Genomic DNA, 24,196 nt, shown 5'->3' with positions numbered 1-24,196 from the left:
AAAAGTTAGTTAAATGAATAAAATGAATCGGGAGCTGGACTCCACTGCCCCATACCATGGACCAATGTGAGTCATGCACAATAGTTCTCCCTGTGACCAAACAGTAGACTTATATGATAACTGGGATTGTGATATCCTTCTTGAGTACCGAGCAAACAGCCATATAAATGGACAGAGAGGAAACAGAATCATGCTGTTGATTTCTGAATCACCATGCTTCAGTAATTACTAAAGTTAACAAATGTTACACAGAAGAGTTCCATGATATATGTTTCACGTGGATAGACATCTTTACCGTGAATGTCTCAGAGTTTGTAATATGCTCCCGTGACTGTGAATCTCTAACAAAGAAATGGATAAAGTACACAGCATTTTCCAAATCTGACCAAAGTAATAGAGTAAGGGCATGAATCTTGTAACATACCTGTCATGCTGCTGAATAACAGCCAGCCGGACTTTTTATCACCCTTAGAATAATAGCAAATTAATCCCTACAAAGTCATATATGAAATGGCTCCAGCTTAACTCGCCAATCACATCTCCTTCCACTCTCCCTTGCTCATTCCACACCAGACTCACTGGCTTGCTTGTTGTGTCTTGAAGTTTTTGAACTTGCTTTTCTCTGGCATGCTTTGCCTTAGATAGTCATCTGTTTCAAACCCTTACTTCATTCATATTGCTGCTCAAATGTCACCTCCTCAAAAGCCTTCTGCTTCTTATGCTGCTTTATTTTTGATCATGGTATTTATCAGCGCCTACTAATATTTGTTTATGTCTGTCTCTCCATATCAAATGTGAATTCCTGAAGAATAAGAACTTTATCTTATTTTCTCTAACTGTATTCTGAGTAACCAACACATGCTAGGAACTCAGTAAATATATATATTTTTTGATTGAATGAGAGAAATCTATACCATATACTGAAACTGGAAATAAATACAGAGCCATATAGAGAGAGCAGAAATGCGGAAGAAATCCTACAACAAAAGCTTATTTGGGGGTAAGCATAAGATTTAAGTTTTCATTCTGTGGCAAAGAGAACCATATCTGGGTTTCTAGAGGGAGTAGTTAATTACGTCTAAGCAGGATAGGCCAATGTTCTCCTTGCTTTTAGGAGCATAGCTACTTATATTTTTGCTACTAGTTCCATCTCGCCTTGGGCTGGTGAGGGTGACAGCATGAATGTTCCATTTTGATTTAGAAGAAAACTATAAAGACAATTCAGTATTTATATAAATACAGCCACTCAAGAGAAAACTCAGGCCAACTATAACTCTAAATAGACCATGATGTCCCATGTGTCCTTGAAGCAATTGATATGAAATCTGTGGAATAAAAATTATTCTATTCTGTGGGCTGCCAGATTTCCGGGAGATCTGATATTCCCTCTTGTGTCTAAGGATCCAGCAGAAAAAAGTCTCCAGTTTAAAAAATATGTTCTAAAAATTTGTGCACCAGTTATTTTGTCAAAGGAAAGAACATTCTAAGACTAATCTGAACTCTCTATTTAATAGTAAAGCAAGAGTCATTTTTTCTTTCTTCCTGGTTTCTCCCTTCAACCGCATAATCCCTTGACAGTGTGATTCAGTAGTTTTTGACACATCTGGAAATGGATGCATTCTCATTCCTTTGAAAAACAACTTTCCTAATCTGTTTTACTTTAGAGATAACAAGACCCCTCTGCAAAGCAGTTACTTTATTAAAAAAACACCCAACAAGCATAAAGGGCACATCTAAACCTATAGCCTCACAGTTATCAACTCTCAGGTTTTTCATAAATATCCAATAGGCCCTGTCAAGTGCAAAAACAGTCTCAGATGGATGTTTGGTTGAGAAAAGCACAAATACTCAGCCCTTCATGTCCAGGAACAGGCTTTTATATATATATGATGCTAAGATGGTTGTGCAGGAAATACATGAACAATTTCTGCTTTGTTTAAAGAGATCTAAAGTCGAAGCTTTAGAAATGTGACTCAGGGTTAGGGGAAAAAGCAAAAAAAGATTAGCAGCAACAACAAAAAATTCCCTTACGTATAACAGCCGCAGTGAGGAACCAAGGCTCAGCTGCCCTCCCCCACCCAAATGTAACAGTTTCTTGATGTAGACCAGCCTACACCCTGTAGAATCCCTTACAGGCCAACCCTTACAGGGTTCAGCTCTCACGATTGCTCAGCCTCTAGGATACATTGTCCATCACAGCATGTTCAGCCTTGATGATTTAGGGAGTTGCTATAAGCATTTACTTTGCACCAGGATCCAGAACACCAACTTATGTGGTTTGACCACCAGGTGGCAAAAGTTGCCTGAGAAAAAACTATATACCAACTGCTCTAAAAAAAAAAAATTTAAAAATTTAAAAAATTAAAAAAGCAAAATAAAACAAAATAAAACCCCTCAGGGCTTATATCTCTCCTGGCTTATTCTGGCTCTACATTAACTCAAAATGACTTCTTTGGAACTTCCTTGGTGGTCTGGTGGCTAAGACTGTGCACTCCCAGTGCAGGGGGCCCACGTTCCATCCCTGGTCAGGAAACTAGATCCCACATGCTGCAACTACGAGTTCGCACGCCCCAACTAAAGATCCTGCATGCTGCAAGGAAGATCATGGATGCCGCAAGGAAGATCCTGCATGCCACAACTAAGACCAGGTGCAGCCAAATAAATAAATAAAGTATTTAAAAGAAAAAATGACTTCTTTGCTATACATGTACATTCCCATAGGATTCACTAATACCATAACATCTCAGGCTAACTTATTTGGCTTAACTTTTTGTGAGCTAGGCTAATAGGTAAGGGTATTTAGAACAGAGAAATAGGGAACCAGCCCTAATGGTAAGGAACCAGCCCTAGGAAGACCCGAAGGCAACAAAATCAGGTTAAGTGTTGCCATGAAGAAGAGACTATGAATATGGCTAAACTATCAGATGCATCGCAAGGAATTTCTGGAACTGAGGAAGCCACAAGACAGCCACAGTGGAGGAAGCATTGATTTGGAGTTAGATAGCCCTCTTTGGAATCCTGACTTCCTGCTTGTATGTGGTTGAAAAAGTTACTTAACCACTCTGAGTCTTTGTTTCCTTGTCTTCAGAATTAGGCTAATAGTAACTTCCTCATAGGCTTGATGTTTATATAAAGTATTAGTTAATATATGTAAAATAGCACAGTGCTTGGAATATAGCAGGCAATATTAAATAAATGTTACCTCCCTCCCTCCTTTGTCCCCCTCATCCTCACTTATCTGCTCTGCTGACAGGCAAGGAGATTTTCCCTAATTCCACTCCATTGATGACTTCCTCTTCTACCCTCATTTAAGTAAATGAAATGGTAAGATGACCATTTAGTCAATACTGACTTAACACCTATTCTTTTGTGGCACTGACCATTTTTTAATGCTTTTTAAAATTATGAAATATAATACAGAAAAGTACAAACAACATAAATGCTTGGTATAATGAATAATGATAAAGAAAAGTCCCAGCACTCCAGATATCTTATGCACGTTCTTTCACAATCACACTTCTTTATTAAACTTTCATATTATTCCTGACTCTCTTTTGTGGATTATTTTGGGTTTTCTACATACACACTATTTACAAATAATAACAGTTTTATTCCTTTTCAACCTTTACAATATTATCTTTTTCTTGCCTTACTGAGTTGGCTAGCATCGCCAGTGTAATCCTAAATATGAGTGTTTATAGTGGATAGTCTCCTGATCCAGGGAAATCTTTCAACTTTTCATCTTGATATATAATGTTTATTATAGTAATTTAAAAAATAACCTTCATAAAGTAGAGAAATTTTCTTTCTATTGCTAGTTTGTTAAATTGACTTCATAAATCGCTGTAGAATTTTAAGTGCTTTTTCTGCATCTATTGAGATATTTTTCTTACTGTGTTAATTGATAAATGATGCTGATTTTACAATGTATGTTTTTTCCTTCAATCTTGTTATAAAAACTTGTACTTGATTATTATCATTTTGTATATTGCTAGATCAGTTTGCTTATGTTTTATTCAGGATTTTGGCCTATATGTTCATGAATAACTTTGATCTATAATTTTCTTTTATTGTACTATCTTTGACAGTTTTATTATAAGGCTGATGTTAGTTTCATAAAATGAGTGGGAGAGAATACCCCTTCTATAGTTCCTGGAATTAATTTTTGTTGAGATTAGAACTATTTCTTTTTTTGAGCTTTGAATATCACTAGCCAATGACATTATTTGGGAAGATTTTAAGTTATTGATTTAATTTATTTAAATAGGTACAAGACTATTCAGGTTCTCTGTTTCTTCTTGAGTGAATGTTAGCAAGTTATACTCTTCTAGTAATTTGCTCATTTCATTTTTAGACTTAGTGGAATAAAGCTGATTATATCCTTTCACTGTCTTTTAAATTTTTATAGGATTAAAAGGAAGTCCATTTCTTTATTCCCAATATTTTTATTCCTGATACAGCTTTATTTCTAATATGGTTATTCATGCTTCTTTTTGTGATCAGCATTTTGTAAAAAAAATTCTCAATTTAAAAAATCTTTTCAAAGAACTAAACTTTTTCATTTTATTTGTTCTACCTATTGCATCTATATTTTCCATAATTTCTTTGTGGTTTGAGAGCATACTCTGTAGTTTTGATCTGTGAAAATTTGTTTTAGGACTTGTTTTCTGATGTAGTATATGATTAATATTTTTAAGATAAACATACTTATGACCTCTAAAAAGCTATAGTATTAAGGAGGCCTTAATATAGGCATATGAATAATGGTAGTAAGTAGTAGGAAATGATAACTGATGCCATAAAGGAAGCATAGATTAATTATGACCATATGGAATGGTAAGCGACGCATTTCCTGGTGAACACATGTAACAAAGCTTCATGGAGGTGCCATTCAAACCTAATAATAATCAAAAAGAGAACTCTAGTTGGAGGGTATTGTGGGGAAAAGTCACAGAGATTGAAAAGAGCAGGCTGCCTAGAGGAAATAGGGCCTAATTCTGTTTGGCTAGAGCATAGGATAAGTGAGCAAAAGGGAAAAAGTAGAAAGGGTTTGGGAAAAGTAATCTGGTACTGCTGAAGAAGCACATAAAGCAGGCCAAGAAGTTGGGTTCTATATTGCAGGTAGTAGGGAGCCACTGAAGGTTATAAGCAGGGACATAACAGAAGCGTATTTTAAGTAATTAATCTGACAGTTGTGTGTAAGACAGCTCAATAAAAATTTAGCCTAATATTCTTCTATGCATCTATACCTCCTAATATAACAATATTTATTATGCTTTATTCTAGAATGAGAGTAACTGCCTAAGCCATGAGGAGGAGGGAAGGGAACTGATGTTCACTGAGCACTGATTTTGTACCAAGCTCTGCACTGGGCAGTTCATTATGTTACTGCAGGTAATTTTTAATAATTTTTGCAAATAATCACAATAGCCTTGTAAAATACTAATGATGAAAGTTTTAGTTATGTTCACTGTACTACATTTATGAAGGTAAGAGTGGACTAAGAGGTTTTATAATATTTTGGGAAAAAAAAGGGTTGAAATAATGAGGACTTACTCTACAAATACTAAATGCTGGAGAGGATGTGGAGAAAAGGGAACCCTCCTACACTGTTGGTGGGAATGGAAATTGGTACAACCACTATGGAGAACAGTATGGAGGTTCCTTAAAAAACGAAAAATAGAGCTACGATAGGATACAGCAATCCCACTCCTGGGCATATACCGTATCCAGACACAGCTATAATTCAAAGAGATACCCGCACTCCTATGTTCATAGCAGCACTATTTTCAATAGCCAAGATGTGGAAGCAACCTAAATGTCTATTGAAAGATGAAAGGATAAAGAAGATATGGTATGTACACACACACACACACACACACACACACACACACACGGGAATATTACTCAGCCATAAAAAAGAATAAAATAATGTCATTTGCAACAACATGGATGAACCTAGATCATATTAAATGAAGTCAGACAGAGAAAGACAAATATCATACGATATCATTTATATGTGGAGTCTAAAAAATGATACAAATGAACTTATTTACAAAACAGAAAGAGGCTCACAGACATAGAAAACAAACTTGGGGAGGGGAGGAATAAATTAGGTGTTTGGGATCAACAGATACACACTATTATATATAAAATAGATAAACAACAAGGACCAACTGTATAGCACAGGGAACTATATTCAATATCTTGTAATAACCTATAATGGAAAAGAATCTGAAAGAGAATATATATATATATATATAACTGAATCACTTTGCTATATATCAAAAACATTGTAAGTCAACTCGACTTCAATAAAAAAATTTTTTTAAATAATGAGGACTTACTAACAACACTAAGTAACAAAGTTTAATTAACCAAATAATTTAGATATTAAACAGTTTTTCAACTGAAATAGGGAGGCATTTAAATAATGCACCTTGAATCTTTTTTTTTTTTTTTTTTGGTTTATACATTCTCTAGTAGCGTCTATACACATGCACGCACACACATATAGTCACACGTACACACACAGAGACACAAGTTTACTTACTCAAAGGCTCAGGTTGGAGCTGCGACTTCAAGCTGTTCTCCTGCTCTGATGGTTCTCTGTAATCAGAGTCTAAGGATTTCCTATTATCCAGGTCAGAATACTTCATATTGTTAGTATCAGGCTGACTAGGATTGGAAGGTTCTTTGTTGATCTCATCATCTTGCATAGATGTTGACCAATTCTGATCCAGAAATAAAATTCTGTCTTTGATTCCACTATCTAGGCAGTGTAAAGAGGATCCATAAGATACAATGCTAGACAAATGGACAATCACACAATGCGAGAATACTTTTTGTTCCTTCCAGGCAGTGTACCTGTTTGCTGTCTAGTCTCTTGGGTATTCATTTTCATGATGTACTTTTGCCTTATCTGTTTAGCAAATCTGGCAGGGTTGTCCCATGGTATGTTTAACATCTCAGAATCTGTCCCATACATCAGTCTAGAATGTTTCAGTTTCCCTTCTTCATCAACCTCAGAGAGTTTCAGGCTCTCAAAAGTAAACACTTTGAAGGCTCGATCTACTTCATTCCAGCTCAAGACTTCTGTAAGAAAGTAGGACAAGTGTTGCTAGGAATGCTCTTTATTACCACATGGTACAGGGCTAAAAGAGGGACAACCAGGGAGTCAGTCCACCAAAATGACAAAGGAGTCACGCCATGATGGGTGTTGACCTGACTTTACACACGGGCTCCACAATTCTGCAACAAATACCAAAGGTAACTAATAATAAGAAAGCTGCACAATCAAGATATAATTTATTAAGATAATGCTCACAAACTGCTTCATAGCTGAATGAATATTAGGTGTCCGGATTAATTCACATGGACTTTCCAGGGTATCATATTGGTTGAATATATTTAAAACTTGTCATTTTTCATAGACAGCAGACTTGTGGTTGCCAAGGGGGAGGGGGTAGGAGAGGGAAGGACTGGGAGTTTGGGGTTAGTAGATGCAAACTATTACATATAGAATGGATAAACAACAAGGTCCTACTGTATAGCACAGGGAACTACATTCAATATCCTTGGATAAACCATAACAGAAAAGAATGTAAAAAAGAATGTATGTGTATAACTGAGCCACTTTGCTGTACAGCAGAAATTAACACAATTGTATATCAACTATACTTCAATAAATAAATTAAGAAAACATCATTTTTAAGCAAAAGCACCTTTTGCTGCTGTTGTAATTTAAAACAGAGAAATCACTCACTCATGTCTAACATAGGCTGTTATGTTCAGTAGGCTTTTCTGTTCACTCAGGCTAAGAAAAGGCCTCTTTCCATCCAATGAACTGGTACAGTACTTTTCATAATTTTACTTTAAAGGTTATCAGCCTTCAAGGGGCTATACTAACTTGTGTATTTATTCTTTTATAGCATTTATTCATGCATTCACTCACTCACCTGTTTTTGTTTTCTATGTATTAGGCTTTGTACTCTATGTATTTTTCTTTGCCTGAGATTTAAAGAAAAGATTTGGTTCTTGTGCTTTAGAAGTTCAAGATAGAGAGGTGGGAGGTAGGTGTTAACAAATAACCATGGAATTCAGTGAGGGAAGGCGAAATGATAGTGACAGATCAATGAATCAGAGGTCACCTACACTTCCTCTCCAACAGAGGTGAGGGCAGCGGGAAGGTTCCTTTTGGAAAAAATACAAGGAAATTCAGAAGAGAGACAGGAAAGTGGTTAAAAGTGACAGCATTAAGTTTGTTCATTCATTCATTTCACAAATATTTTTTGAGCACCTACTACTTGCCAGTGACTTTAGTAAAGGGACCACAGCAGTAAACAAATCAATGAACTCCTGATTTTATGGATTACCCATTGTAGCAGTTAGAAACAGAATAAACAGGTAAGTGTATAGTGTATCAGAGATGATAAGAAGAGTAAAGCCAGGTGAGGGGATAAGAAGTGATAATGGTTGGGGAGAGGCTTCTATTTTATATGAGGTAGCCAGCAAAAAGCCCTCTGAACAAGTAAAGCAAAAATGTGAAAGAAGTGGGGGAGCCATATCGATATCTGGAAAAGAGCAAATGCAAAGATGGAGGCAAGGGTGCAAGTGACTTGTCCAGGGAATCACAGTAAGGCCAACTAGATAGAGTGGAGTAGAACAACGAGAGCTTGCCAGATGATGAGCTCCAAAAGTGGGCGGCAGAACAGTTTAGATTTTATTAATACTTTGAGGGAAATGGGTGATCACTAGAGGGTTTTGGGCTAAGAAGGCCCATGATCTGACTGACATTTTAGAAGGGTCATTCCCATTATTGTGTGAAGAAAAGACTGTAGATAAAACGGGGAAAGCCTGGAGACCAACTGGAAAGCTATCGAAATAGTCCAAGTGAGAGGTGGTGCTGGACTGCGCTGGTAGTGAGGGATGTGGTAGAATTGGTTGTGGGGCGTGAGTAAAACGAGGAACCAGGGATGACGCCAAGGTTTTGGTAGAAAATAGTCGCCATTTACTGAAATAAGGAGGACCATGAAGGGACACGTTTTGAGGAAATCAAGAGTTTGGTTTTGGACTTGTTAAGCATGAGGGAAGAGAAAAGGAGGAGAGGCAGAGGGACAAGGGTTTGGGATGGGATATGGGAGCAGGATATGTGGGCAGTTTCAGTGGTGACAACACAAACAAGAATCTTGTGTATTGCACAACACGGGGAATATAGCTTATATTTTGTACTAACTGGAATGTGACCTTTAAAAATTGTATAAAAAAGAATGTGTACATATCCTCCCTTAAAAGACAAAAGCAAATGTGAGCATACGAATCATCCTCTTCTTATCTTTTGTTTCCTTTCCTTTTTTAACTTAATTATCTGGGAGACTGTTCCACATCACGATATAGATATGCCTCACTGTTGTTAAGTCGCGTGATTTTGTACCACATAGGTTTCTGATATTTTAATAAGAAGCTTCTGAGGGACATTCAATTTGTTTCCAGTATTTTGCTACTGTAAAAAAATGATTCAATAAATGTGCTTTGTTCATATAAAAAAAACCCCAAGAATCCTGTGCTGTGGAGGGTAGAACGGAGGTGGAGAGAGAATAAAATCATATCACAGGGCAGAAAGAGCATAAAGGCCAGATGTTCTCAGAACACCAGGAAGAGGGTGATTATGTAAACAACAGACATGACATACCCAGGCCCACTAGGCTACACCGCACATTTCCATGAGGTGAAGGCATGGCAGTATTAAAAATTTTAGCTTTTTCTATTACTAAGCCTACTAAAAAAATGAAAAAAGAAATCAAGATTAAAATAGTTCATAATTTGCTTAGAGTTAGAAAGGAAAGGAGAAAGAAGAATCTGCACATGCTTTTTTCTTTTCTAGGTCAAATCAAGATGTCTATGTAATTTCATATTTCTTCTTATAAGCAGGAAGGCATTTGCTTATTGCCTCAAGTGGAAATAGTCTATGGTTTAGGGAATGATTGTCTATGTCATAAAATTCCCATGAACTCTGCAATGAGAAGCTGATTTTAGATATTTTTAATGACCCCTCTTTCCACTGTCCTCAAAGAGCAGAAAATGGCCCTTCCTGTTTTGAGAGGAGGTGAACTGGTATTAACACTCTCAGCACCACACCACAGGGGGCGCTCTAAGTTCTCCTCTTAACCAGGATGGGGGCTACCATGTCATCTCCAATGATGTCAATGAGGGGATGTGGCATTGGGAGGCGGGAAGGACGAATAAAGAAGGGGATTGTGCTTGTAGAAACACAGTGAAAAGAAAAGCCAGGGCATCAAATTGAAGAATGTTATGCATCACAGCTATCATCCTACGGCTAATGACATTATTCAAGATAAGAGAAGTGCAGTCAATCAAAATACCCACCCCAGCCTCTGAAAGGTCAATACTCAAAATACTTTTTGCAGATGGGGGTGTAATCGTTAGAGGCACACGTGACCATCAATGAACGAACTTAAGCTACGACAAAGCAATGTACTCACCACTTGTACAAAAGTGCATGAGCTCATGAATTGCAGCTAGACGTTTCGTGCTGTTCCATGGCGGGGGCAGAGGGAATTCAAGGAATTCCCACAGTGGCAACTTAGACTGCATCTTCTGCTCAATTTGAACCAGGTCAAAATTCTTTAGGTCCTGATGAAAAAGAGCAACATGACAGAAGACATTAAAATAAGCTGTCAAGTGCCTTATGCATATGGAGAAGGCAAAACATGATACCCTTGCTCTCATTATTTGGGAACAGGGGAAATCAATGGTAATTGGGGAAGACAAACTGTTGGTATTTTGCTGAAGGTCAAAAAAGCTAGTTCTCACTTTGCCAGAGGTTCTTGGTGCACACAAATGATGGATTCCTCATTCACAGTGACAAACTGCCAAAGTCTCAAATGTATTCCTCCCTCCCTTCTGAGATCCTTTTCTGGCCTCCACTAGTTTTTTCATATTAGCAGATGTATAAAGCAAGGCTTTAATGCAAATTTGGTGTAGTCGCAATCGATTTAATGGTCCGTTGGACCTCTGTATTTAGGCCAGTTTTCTTTGCTGATGTAATTTCTCCTTTATTCATTTCCATTTTCTGAGATCTTACTTTGCAAGCAGGTATCTACTTCGTACATTACTGGTAATTAGCATTGGTAAAGCTATCTCATTAAGATTTCTTCAACTGAATAATTACTAATGAGATTTCTTGCATCCGTTATCCTCAGGGTAACCTGGTTACTTATTACCTTTAGCACATATTTCTTGTGGGCGAGGGCATCGTGATAGTTCAGTAGGAGAGGGCCTCTGGGCACTGGTTTGCTTTCATTTTCCTCTTCAGATAAGACTATTTCATGGAGATTCTATTCAAATTAAAACAGTATTGATGTAAAGAGAGAGTTCATACTTTTCAAAGCATACACACTTTTTGGTTTTCTCACACCATCTGACCTTTTTCTCCCTCTCTGTCGGACAGAGAGAGGGCAGGATGGACATGATGTGAGCTGCAATTCTGTGGTCCAGCCCATCTGTTCTGGGAGGCGGCTCCGCCAGACTCGGTGAGACAAGGTCTTCTTCACTTGCCACAACCTGTTGACATAAAGAGTTGGGAGGAATCAGTTTAATGGTCAGTTCCTTACTGATAGTCACGTATTTCCATTGCTTTTAGTAAAAACAAGGCAGTTTCTACCAAAAAGTTTGGTGATTATACAGAGTGGCAGTGTAATTACCAGTGACTACCAAAGTAAAAGGGAAAAAGTTTATAATCCATTAAAACATTAATTTATATATAATTATATATATATTAAATTATTAAAGTATATATAATTTTCATACATGTACTAGAATAGGTAACACAAAATGCAAATGGTAAACAGGAAAATTTACCATGGTAGAAATCAAACTAACAATATTAATATAATTTTTCTTAATGATTTACTCTTTCTTTTAAAGGACTCAAAACTGTGCTCTCACATCTTTGGATTCAATAAGTATTTACTGAGTGCCTACCACATGCCAAGCACTGTGTGGGCCACCCTCACATACATTATCTCATAAGCCTCACAGCAATATTGCTGAGTAGCTATTATTTTCCAATTTACAGAAATGGAATTAGGGTGAGGGAAATTATGTGCCTGGCCCAAGCCCAAGGCTGCTTACTGGGAGGAACTGGGGTTCAGGTCAAGTCCTTAAGATAGAAAAGTTATACATGGTGAGATCAGTAAAGGGTAATATTCTTCTTAATACGGAGAAAGTGAGGCCTAGAAAGATTAAATGCCTTGTTCAATTTTATGTGGTAAACAAGAAGTTGAAATATAATCAAGATAGGCACCTAATTTATAATTGTTCTTTTCACCTTAAATACCAAAATCACCCGCTATGATTTCACACAGCTCTACAGGATTTTTCAACCTTGAAATTTAAAGACATTTGGACTAGATTTTTGTCATGGGGGCTATCTTGTGCACTACACAAGGTTTAGCAGCATCCCTGGCCTCTACTCATTTGATGCCAGTAGTACCCCTCCAATTGTGGCAGCCAAAAGTATTCCAGACATTGCCAAATGTCCCCTGGGAGGCAAACCCCCCTGTTGAGAACAATAACAAAACAGTTGTATACTCTTTACTGTTTATCAACACATTACTGTTAAAAGAGTCACTCCTGTCTCCACTTTCTCTCTTCCTACCATCTCTTGGACCCACTCCAATCACAAGAGACCATGCAGAACTGTTCCATCTCTGAAATGTTAAACTCTAATATCCCCTCCTATAAAATCCCACCCGATTCCTCTTATATTTCAATTTTTCATCCCTTTATTATCAAACACTTATTCAGTCAACATGTATCTCTTATTGGAGCCTCCTATGTGTCAGGCACTGAGTTCATCAACTGTCCCCTTTGGTACACAGAAAACAGTGGATGGTTAATAAATATTTGCTGCTTTGAGTTGAGTTGAATAAAATAAGTAAGATTAAGATAAATAAAATGATGATACTGTAAGCCATATAGGGCTATTAAACTTTTACAAATTTATTGATATAATAAAACTACTGATCTTCCAAAAGCCTTACAGGGTAATTAAAGGCAAATATGAGTGTGCTTATCTAATTGGCTAGAAAACTAAAGAAGTCAACAAGCATAAAAATGTATGCTGGAGGTAAGAGATGATTAGAGTCTAAAACTATTTTAATATTCAGTGAGATAAAGGAATATTTACATACATGAAATAAGAAGCACAGTTATAAAAAGAAATTAGAGAATTTATAAATTAAAAATGTTATTGTTGAAACAAAACTTCAGTAGCAGACTAGACTCCACCTAAGAATAAATTAGTTGGAAGTTAAGCTGAAATTCCCAAAGGGGTAAAATTGAAAGAAAATTTAAAACACATGGAGGTAAAAACTAGAAATTCCAACATCTGTCTAATAATAATTAGGACAAATCAAAAGAAATAATATTTGAAGATATAATTTAATTGAACAAATATATATTCAGGGTCTACTATGGGCTAGGTGTGGTTACTGTGTGCTGAGCAGAGAGCAATGAACAAGACTAGATTTAGGTCCCTGCTTGCATGGAGCTTACATTCTAGTGAGAAGAAGGTAATACATAAAGGAAATAAACATTTTTCTTTTTTTAAAGAGCAGTTGTTGATAAGAAAATAAAACAAGGTGAAATGGTAGAGAGCACTCTGTGTTGTTGTGGGCCTTCTTTAGATCAGGTGGTCAGAGAAAGCCTATCTCAGAAATGCCACTTTCGCTGGGGACTGAATGACAAGGAGTATCCATCCACCAGGCAGACAGACATGTGGGAACAAAACTTTCTAGGAAGAGAAGTTAGTGTAAAAAAAACTAAGGTGTAATTAGTGAATGTGAGGAAAAACCAGAAGGTCTATGTAAATGACCAGTAGTGAGAGAGAGAGAGAGAGAGAGTGCGAGAGAGGGAGAGAGATGGGGGGGGGGGCAGGAGATGAGATGACAAACATCCCAGAACCATATTTTTAGGGTCTTTATGGACCAGCACAAGGAATTTTGATTTAACTAAGAATGTGATCAGAAACCAGATTATAATCCTTTAGATCACAGAGGCAATGAAAAAAACAAAGCCATAACTATACATAGCCTTGGAGGGAGGAGATATGGGGATATATGTATAGGTGTAGCTGATTCACTTTGTTATAAAGCAGACACTAACACACTGTTGTAAAGCAATTATACTCCAGTAAAGATGTTTAAAAAAGAAAAAGATAAAACGCTAATAACTACCAGAAAGAAAAAATAGATTACCTACAAAGGAAAAAGTATCAGATTGACATCAGACTTCTCATCAGCAGCGTTAGAAGGGAAGACCACAACAGAGCAATGCTATCAAAATACTTTTCCACTTAGACGGACGGGGTTCAAAAGCAGTTTCTGTCACTTACTACTTGGATAATTTACTTAATTTTTTAGGCCTCAGTTTCCTTTTCTGAGAAATGGGGAATAAAAATAGTTCCTGCTCCATAGGGCTGTTCTAAGGATTAAATGAGTTAATTAACAGCAAATTCTTTTCAAAGGCATATATAGTACTCACAAGAACTGACGATGTACACCAGGTCACACAGGAAGCCCAGGAAATTAAAAAATATTTTTAACATCCAGATCATGCTTATTGACCATAATGCAATAAAATTAGAAATGGACAATAAACAGTGGAAATTAAAAGATTTACAACTGAATACATTGAAAGCATCATGATGCAGCCAAAGGAATACTCAAAAGGAAATGCATAGCCTTAGGTAAAGTGAAATAGACTAAAAATAAACAAAGTGAGCTTTCAGTAAAAGTGAAATACGAAATAAACCCAAACAAAGTAGGAAGAAGGAAATAATAAAGATAAATGAAGAAATTCATAAAATAAAAAGTAAAAAGGAGTGGATCGGTGAAACAAAATGCTGGTTCTGGATAAAGAAGATGTGGCACATATATACAATGGAATATTACTCAGCCATAAAAAGAAACAAAATTGAGCTATTTGTAATGAGGTGGATAGACCTAGAGTCTGTCATACAGAGTGAAGTAAGTCAGAAAGAGAAAGACAAATACCGTATGCTAACACATATATATGGAATTTAAGGGAAAAAAATGTCATGAAGAACCTAGGGGTAAGACAGGAATAAAGACACAGACCTACTAGAGAATGGACTTGAGGATATGGGGAGGGGGAAGGGTGAGCTGTGACAAAGCGAGAGAGAGGCATGGACATATATACACTACCAAACGTAAGGTAGATAGCTAGTGGGAAGCAGCCGCATAGCACAGGGAGATCAGCTCGGTGCTTTGTGACCACCTGGAGGGGTGGGATAGGGAGGGTGGGAGGGAGGGAGACGCCAGAGGGAAGAGATATGGGAACATATGTATATGTATAACTGATTCACTTTGTTATAAAGCAGAAACTAACACACCATTGTAAAGCAGTTATACTCCAATAAAGACGTTAAAAAAAATGCTGGTTCTTTGAAAAGACCAATAATCAATATACAATTGCATCCATGATCAAAAAAAGAGGGCACCAATAAATAACATCAGGCATAGGAAAGGAATGTTAACTAGATACAGAGAAAAACTTTTCAATGTGTATTAGTGAATAAAGAACTTTCATGACATTGAAAACAAATAAAATGGACATGTTCATTTAAAAATACGAATGACTGGGCTTCCCTGGTGGCGCAGTGGTTGAGAGTCCGCCTGCCAATGCAGGGGACACGGGTTCGTGCCCTGGTCCAGGAGGATCCCACATGCCGTGGAGCGGCTGGGCCAGTGAGCCATGGCCTCTGAGCCTGCGCGTCCGGAGCCTGTGCTCCGCAACGGGAGAGGTCACAACAGTGAGAGGCCCGCGTACCGCAAAAATCAAAAACAAAACAACCCCCCCCCCCAAAAAAAATATGAATGACTAAAATTGCCCTCAGAAATAGAAAAATCTGATTAAATCTACAAGTGTAGGGCTTCCCTGGTGGCGCAGTGGTTGAGAGTCCGCCTGCCGATTCAGGGGACACGGGTTCGTGCCCCGGTCCGGGAAGATCCCACATGCCGCGGAGCGGCTGGGCCCGTTAGCCATGGCCGCTGAGCCTGCGCGCCTGGAGCCTGTGCTCCACAAAGGGAGAGGCCACAACAGTGAGAGGCCCACGTACCATTAAAAAAAAAAAAAAAAAAAAAAGTCTACAAGTGTAAAAGAAATGTTAAATGCAGTTGAGGACCATTTACCACCCCACCCACCTGCCCAACTCTGTTCTCTTTCATTAAAACAACACCTGATAGTTTTAAAGATATGCCTACCAAAACTTCAGCGAATGTTATATAAAATCATTCCAAAATGTAGCAAGAAAAAGAGGATTGAAGCTGATAAAGCAGATTTTAGCTTTATCTAAAATGTTCTAATCTTTGCAAAGGAGAATGCATTCAGGTATTATGAGCGTAATTTTAAAACAGTTTAAAAACAAAAAAACCAGAAGCAAAGAGAGATGAAGTGATTGACTCAAGGTTGCCCACCTGGGAAGAAAGCTTCAGCGTGTATCCACTTACCTGTTCCAGCATACAATGCAGTATCAAGGGCACAGAAATGAATTCTTCTGGAATTGGATTCAGCAAGTCATTGTAATATCGCATGTCTACTTCATTTGTGATGACAGAAGCCACTGTAAAAGATACAAAATACCACTGCTCTATTAAGATGTGTTCTCCGTTTCTCCCATCAAAATTTCATCCACAGATTCAAACTCTGATCATGCACTGATAAATGTAGGATCTTGAGGTGGAAAGAGATGTGAAAGCGACACCAAGGACAGTCACTCCTCAAAGCACCAGCTCCTGGCACTGATCCTCCAGCAACAGGTTTCATACATGCCTGGTAGTGGTGGTGGAGCTGGAGCTTGCAGCTCTTCATATTGTTGTGTTTTCTTCTTTCCAGGGGTTACAGCAACAGTTTGTGGGGGCTAAAATAAGAATAATTAAAAAAACAATTGAAACATCCAGCTGAGAGATGCTTTCATCCAATGCTGGTATGATGGGACTCTGACGGGATTCCGGGATTCTGAGATTGTATGATTATGTTCACACCACAAAATCATTGGCTAATATTAGGATCAAATAAATGCGTTTTGTCTGAGGAAGGAAAGAAGTTAATGAAAACTGAAAAGAAGTTTTCAGTTTTTCCTAACAGAGCCCACTGAGAAATTTCCAGGAAAGAGATGGGAAGATGGGGCATCGTCTCTTCTCTTCTGTGTCACCCCGGGGTGACACAGAATCATGCCATTCTCCCTCTAAGAATCCTTCAATGGTTCTCCCACAACCTTCAGCATAAAACCCAAACTTGAGCTCAGCACCAAAGAACATTCTGGCTCCCGCCTTTCCAGCTTGTGTTGCTGCTCTCCACTTTGCATGTATCACCTGGGAGCACTGCCGTACCCCATGGTGTGGTCCTGGACGCAATACTTCTTTACTTTGACCTCCATGTCTTTGTACATCTTTTCCCCCTTCTTGAAAATACCACTCTGTCCCTCTCCCCAGTCAGGTTTTGCCCAGGCAATTCAGCCTCAGCCTTCAGCACATCACTCACCCTGCCTGGTAACATCTCCCCGACTCCCGTCTCTCCATCCCACTCTGCTCAGGAGCAGGTTAGGTGCCCTATTTATAGCTTCTCCTGCAAGCTCAGCTGACTGTCCTCACAGTGCTCATTATGCTAAACTGAAACCACCTTTGCCTTGACTGCCATTTTTCCCCTTTAAAGGTTAACCACAATGAGGAGGACAGAGGATGGGTCTTGTTCATTACAGTATCACCAGCACCTGGTACAGTGCCAGCACAGGGTAGGTGCTAAAATAACATGGTGATTAAGTTATCAGTAGCCCTCCTTGTTCCAGATGCTATTTATTGTTCCATGGCTGAAAAGTGGGTTCTATCATCCCCTCTGTGTGTGGCAGGTAGTTGGAGGTTTCGTAAAGCTCCCATCACATGGATGCCCTTTAATGCTGTGCCTGGGGGCCTGGATCCCACCCTCACCCATTAAATCCCAGCAGGCAGTGTTCCCTTGCTACCAGTATTTGATTTTTTTTCTTCATGTTTTATAAATGTGAAAATTAAGCTGTTCAGCAAATCATTCGGCCAACTAAAGACATTCTAGCATATGCCTACCTCAGAAGTCAAGGTAGCTTCTAAGATAGGTTTCTCACTAACCACCTGTGGGACGTTAATAAGCTGCATGTTTTCCAAATAGTGCTGGTGCTGCCTTTTCCAATCCAGGCTGTCGTACATCAAACAGGCAATATTTTCAAAAATGTTGGTGCCCAATTCCAGCTACAGGTGAGAGAATTCATGACAATTAGTCCTTAGTTTCATGTTGTTGGAATCAGATGCATGATTTGTATCTCCCTTATAGCCAAACCTATCACTTTTTACAGGTAAGTCCTTCCCCAGCTGGTCCCCAAACCACTGAATCCCAGTCATGGTGACCAAGTCTTCATTTGCTGAACCCTTCGGGCCCTTCTTGCTCACCACAGTGCAGACTGTTCCCTTTGGAGGGCCTATGGCTGCCTAGTATCGTTAAGAGCCTAATTAATGCTTCAACGAGGTGAAAAGTGCCCTATTCATTCATGTCAGCAATGTGGCCTATTTTCTAGGTATGTCCATTCCTAAAGCAACTCATTAGATAGGTAATTTCCATATCCTCAGCCCAAGACAAGCTGGGGATGAGCTCTTGCTTGGCGACAGACACAAGAATCGCAATGGCAATCACCCACTCGGCTTTGCACACCATCCCCACAAGTCCACTGCAGTATGTGTGCAATCAGGATTTCTTCCTTTCCTCACCTGTGCTACCTTTAGGGGAAAAAAAACCCTAAGACATCCTGGTAGACTAGTACTACTATAATACCCACAAGTTTTATGATCTGGCAAGTGGGTTATGGATCAGATACCTCTATTACCTAGGCTTTCATTTCCAGAAGTGGAAAAGCACTGTTTCTTAGCACTAGGTGTGTCTGCTTGAAAGCAAAGAAGGATTAAATAGGCTCCTCCTATGTCCCAGCCGCAGTGGTAAGGTAGAGAGAGAAAGCACCTGGTGGGAGCCAGTGAATCACAGTCTGGCGTGAGACCAGTGAAGTGCCAAACCTCGCCCATCCTCACAGCACAGCTGTCAGTCTGGACTTCACGTGTCCCCTCTAAGACTGAGAATTCTTCAGTTAATATCAGCTTCAAACGGATATTCTTTGCCCACATTCTGGCATATAAACACATTTTTGTTTGTTTGTATTTATAAGAAATATAGTAAAAAACTTCTGCCCTATTATCCCTTAGGGTAACTAGCTAATTTCTTTTTAAATCAAATAGCAACTCGCAGGTTAAAAGCCAGAAAATTATTTCTGCAACCAAGGGCTTAACTTGAAATGTTGCAGATGTCGTTCATAGGCAGTTAGCACTTCTTGATGGGCATTTATTTGATACAAAGCTTTCGTTACCTGGGTTCAGCAGAAATACAGCTTGCCTGCTTGCAGCCAAGGGTACTAATGCTTTCCTTCTTCCAGAGAGGAAGAAGGACTATGGCTACTTGGCTGGCTCCTGGCTTGGATATGAGGCCATTATCAACTTACAGATATAGCTGAGAGTGGGATACTGTGTATCTACACCATGCATTTAAGCTACGGGTATTACAAATAGGTTTATTGCTTTTATATTTCGTAAGTAATCCCAAGTTTAAAATGAATTTTCATCTTCAGTATTAAATCCAATGGCCTTTTCTTCTGTAACCCAAGTCTATTACTGAATTGCTTTCAAGGCTTTCTTTCCCCGTCATCCTCCGTGCTGGGCTGTTCACTCACAAACCATCCCTTACAGAGGCATGCCTTGGCCTAAAAGTCTCCTGCAGTTGGACCCAGACTGCAGCCCTGGTGTGAAGGAGATGTTCAATAAATATTTGCAAAGTGACCGATAGAAGATCGGTGTGTCCAGTTGGGCAGCAGAGCTAAATGTCTCATTCCTCACTTACCTTCATGGCCCAACTAGAGACCCTAGACATTAATCCTCTAGTTCTGAAGTCAGTGTTTCAACGAAGCTGATACTATTTTTTTCAACATGAAATTTATGAACTTTAATTGCCATTTAAACTCTTCCACTCTATTTTTAGAAAGGAAAATATAGTCACATTTACTGTCTTTAAACATGGAGGGATTAAAATCTTCTGATGAACGCTAAGTTGTTAACACTGGAATAAGAAACAGGATGCTGGGAATGGTGCTGGGTCCCTTGGAGCTGCAATTGTGTGCCTTGCTGTTCACATCTATGTACCGATGATGCAACAGAATGTCTTCTCCCTTGGGCTCAATGCACATCAGCTATTCTCAGTCTATGCCTGGGGAGTAAATAAGACACGTGGAAGGCAGCTCTAGTTAGAGCAGGAGCAAAAGGTTCTCGGTTTGAGGCTGCCTTAGAAGACCCTTGGTATTGCCTCCTCTGAATTAGGATTCAAGATATGTATGGCTGGGATCTCCTATGCCTTATTGAACCAAAATTGCATATAAGTTCTTTACAAGGTATGTGGCCAGAACTTGGCCCAAATGAGAGAAGGACTGTTTCCACAAAACTTAAACTTGTGGATGTGGGTTTTTAAGTTAGGCATATATTTATATGTTCTCAGGAGGAGAACTGGTCTATTGTAGAGCAAGAGTAGAAAGCTGTCTTTCAGATGGTGTTTCAGGATCCCAGGGATATGGCCTCTTTCTCAAACATATCTCACGTTCGCTGGGCATAATCTGGAATTCCAATAAAATAGGATGGAATAGTCATAGTATGACGGTACCTGGTATGCCAGTATCTCTGGGATAGAGAAACACGGCCCAACTTAACACGAAGTAGTAGAGGACAGATGGACTCTTCTGAGCTCAGGCTTAGAGGCAGGGGAGTGAAAGACAAAGCAGGAAAGAGGAAGATATCTAGATGAAGGAGCGGGACGACACAAAGCAAAGGGAGTCCACAGTAACCAGTTTTGCCTACAACAAGCTCTGCCTTCAGCCACAGCTTTTCTATGTTCAGCATTGTTTCCACATATAGGTCAAGGCTTATCTTTATTCTTACTATTGCCAAGGTATCAGACTTAAGTGTTCTGTTTCTACGTGGTGACATCTAATGCCTTACGTTGACAGTCTTTGTAACTCAAACTGATCTCCATTGCTACTTATTCAAATCCTGTCCATCCTTCAAGGTTCAGATCTAGGCTTCCCTCCTCAGTGTTTTCATTTACTTCACCCAGTGTGCATCCATTTCAAGGTAAAAGAATCAGGGACTCTCACAGTGAGAACTGTCCATGCTGCAATCCATGGCCGTGGGCAGCCTACCCTTTGTCCCGGAAACTGCTCCAGGCTTTGATGTCATTCTCCTCCTCTTAGACAGCCAGGTTTGGTTGTTTGTTTGGCAGCCACCCACAGTCATTGCCCACAGACACCTATCCCCCTCCTCCACCCTGCTTTTCCCAGCTCCCTTCACGGCATACTTTATGTGGTCCATCTCCAAGACTCTGCTTTCAGTTCAATTCCCTTTAATGCTGATCTATATCACCCTGCAAGGGATTCAACACTCCTGGGCCCCTGTTTGTTGGGACAGGGGGTCAACCAGAAAGAGACCTGAGAGGTCTCTTTTTTTTACAACAGGAATGCCTGGATAACTTCCCCAACAATGATAGTTAACGTTCTTTTTAAAAACACCCTCATGTATTTAGCATTTGTTACTTTTCAAAGCATCCCATGTCTTCTTTTTCTGAATTAACAGGAAACTTAGAGTGTGTTTCACATAACACATAGGCGTGTGGCACCTTGAACACTGCCTCTCTGTTTCACGGTTTTGGTCTTGCCTCTCTGCGAGCACCTCAATAGCAGGGGCCAATAAATACTCTCAGGAAATGTCTACTAACTGTTGGGCTGGGGTCAAGTCATTCTATTAAGATAGACCTTGCTAGGAAAATACAATTTTGGCAATAAAAGCAAGGGCCTAGAAGAACAATGTTTTGAAATGATACATTAAAAAAAAAAGACAATGTAATTTGACAAACTGTAAAATTTGCTCTTTTCACAATTAATACATTAAGATTCTACTGCCTAGAACATTGTTAAGGTATGAAGCAAAGCCACGTCACCAAATAAAATAATTACCATCCTTTATCTTCATCTCATCTTATTCCTTTGTCATTAGTTCATACACTAAAAGCTGAAGAATCAGGCTATATAGCCATTATTGGACGTTCAATGTGATCACTGTCGTGAAGGTAAAGGAACCTAGCACAAAGCCTTCTCTGTAGACAGTGATTAACAAATATCTGTGGAATGAACGAATGGAGTAAATGGAACCACAGTGTCACATGTTCAAACCAGTCACTCTCATTAATGCGTGTACTAACCAACATCTCACTGTCCGACCAGTCGCAAGGCAACTTGTCAGCCTTGACCATGTATTCAAGCCGAGCGACATCAAAGAGATTTGTTTCCGGTTTCTCATTATTCAGGATTGGTTCCAAGTACTTCCAGAAGATTTCAAGTTCTTTTATGTCATTCTCTTTCTTCAATTTTTCAGCTTCTATATCTAATAAGAGCAACATGTTTATACTACAAAATGAGAGTGTCGAATTTCTTCCCACCTTAAGTGTTTGTGGTGAGTCATATGCATTGCATGATGTCTGTACAGTACCAGAAAATGCAAATAAAGAAATGTAATTTTGAGAAGTGTTTGGACCTAGACTATATAATTAAACATCGGAGGATTTTACTCCTGAAATTGTTATTTACTATGAGCTTTTTCCACCTCTTTATTCTATAGTTGAGGCCCAGAAAGATTATAAGATCACACATTTGGGGAGCTAAAAATGGTCAAGACTTCCATCACTCTGAGATTGTATCTATATAGGAGCAGTTTTTCTGCCAGATCACTTTTTGACTATTTTAACATTTGTTTGCTGCATAACTGGTTAGAAATGCAGTCAATCCAGTTCTCCTTCCCATGTGGGTAAAAACAGACTGGATCCATGATTTCTGCTTCAGTTAACTTTTGGTCACATTGAAATAGCTACTGGCTTCTCTGGGCATTTGTGCTCTGACTGTATAAAATAATGACAGTTTTCCATAAAGTTACACTTGAAAATCTGTCTGACATGGTTTGGTTTTTCCACCTATAACTAAATAGGTTCTACTACTAAGATCTCACTATTCTACTGTAAAGTCTCTTTTTCTATGATTTTATTTTTATATATTAAATATTTTTAACAGAAAGACTATGGAGCTTATGCAGCATTTTCTCACTGACTTGAATAATAAGTTATTGAATGTTACAACTAGGCTTTGAGATAGAAATAGCTAGGTTTAACTCTCAACTCTTTTACATAATAGCTGCCTCTAGACAGAGTCGTTTTTGGTAAAATGGAAATAGTAAAACATACTTCCGAGGGCTGTCATGGAAACTACACGAATCAACACACTTAAAGCCCTTAGCATTGAGCCCAGTCCCAAGGCCTGTGCCCAATAAATGGTAGCTATGATTATTATCAGGGGTAGCCATTTCTAACCTGGAACAGCAATTTAAAAAATATTGTGTTATAGAAATCCGGATGCGGCTGTATAGGTTACAAAGCCCTGTGAAAGGATATTACTGATAAATAACAAAAAAGCGCAATAGCATACGGCAAAAAGAGCTTGGACTTCCAGGTCACACAGGCTTATACTGCATCCTAATTTTACTATCTGCAGTAGACAGTAGACTTTGTTCCCATCCCACAGAGGGAGTCTAGTACAATTCCCTTAGATGAAGACCCTGAGGTCTGAAGAGTAGTACAGAACAGTAGTGTAGGTGGGACTACATCCCACAGCTTCCTGGTCTAAGGCCTGGGAGATAAGCGTCCCCTCTGATTTATCAGAATAAGCCAGTAGCAAATCTGAGCAAGAATCCAGGGCTATGGCCTCCCTTGGGCCATTTGGTGACTGTGGCTTCTGGCAGAATAGATTATCTACAGATGATCCATCCCACTCATGCTGTAGGTAAAAGTTATAGAGCAAAATTCCTGAGAAATGTAGTTGGATAACCAAGTCTATGTTCTCTGTGGCTCCACAGGGATAGAAACACGGGGTATGATTTGAATTTGCAAAATTTACAACACCTGGCTAGTGCAAGTGGCATAAATAGCAACTCAGAGTCTC

General features: G+C 38.9%; 1 protein-coding gene across 1 annotated transcript in view; it reads right to left on the bottom strand.

Moving 5' to 3' along the window:
- Positions 1-24,196, bottom strand: part of SPAG17 (sperm associated antigen 17) — a 219,386-nt gene that overhangs the window by 125,049 nt on the left and 70,141 nt on the right. The window contains 9 exon segments of the mRNA XM_029230280.1: positions 6,554-6,772; positions 6,868-7,095; positions 10,503-10,653; positions 11,244-11,357; positions 11,446-11,583; positions 16,554-16,666; positions 16,876-16,963; positions 18,162-18,323; positions 22,411-22,592. Coding sequence (XP_029086113.1) covers positions 6,554-6,772; positions 6,868-7,095; positions 10,503-10,653; positions 11,244-11,357; positions 11,446-11,583; positions 16,554-16,666; positions 16,876-16,963; positions 18,162-18,323; positions 22,411-22,592 — 1,395 coding nt within the window.

The sequence above is a fragment of the Monodon monoceros genome, unplaced genomic scaffold, assembly GCF_005190385.1.
Source record: "Monodon monoceros isolate NGI ecotype Baffin Bay Population unplaced genomic scaffold, NGI_Narwhal_1 Super_Scaffold_18, whole genome shotgun sequence".
NCBI lineage: Eukaryota > Metazoa > Chordata > Mammalia > Artiodactyla > Monodontidae > Monodon > Monodon monoceros.
The sequence above is the reverse complement of the archived record's forward strand: the minus strand, read 5'-3'. Positions and strand labels throughout refer to the sequence as shown.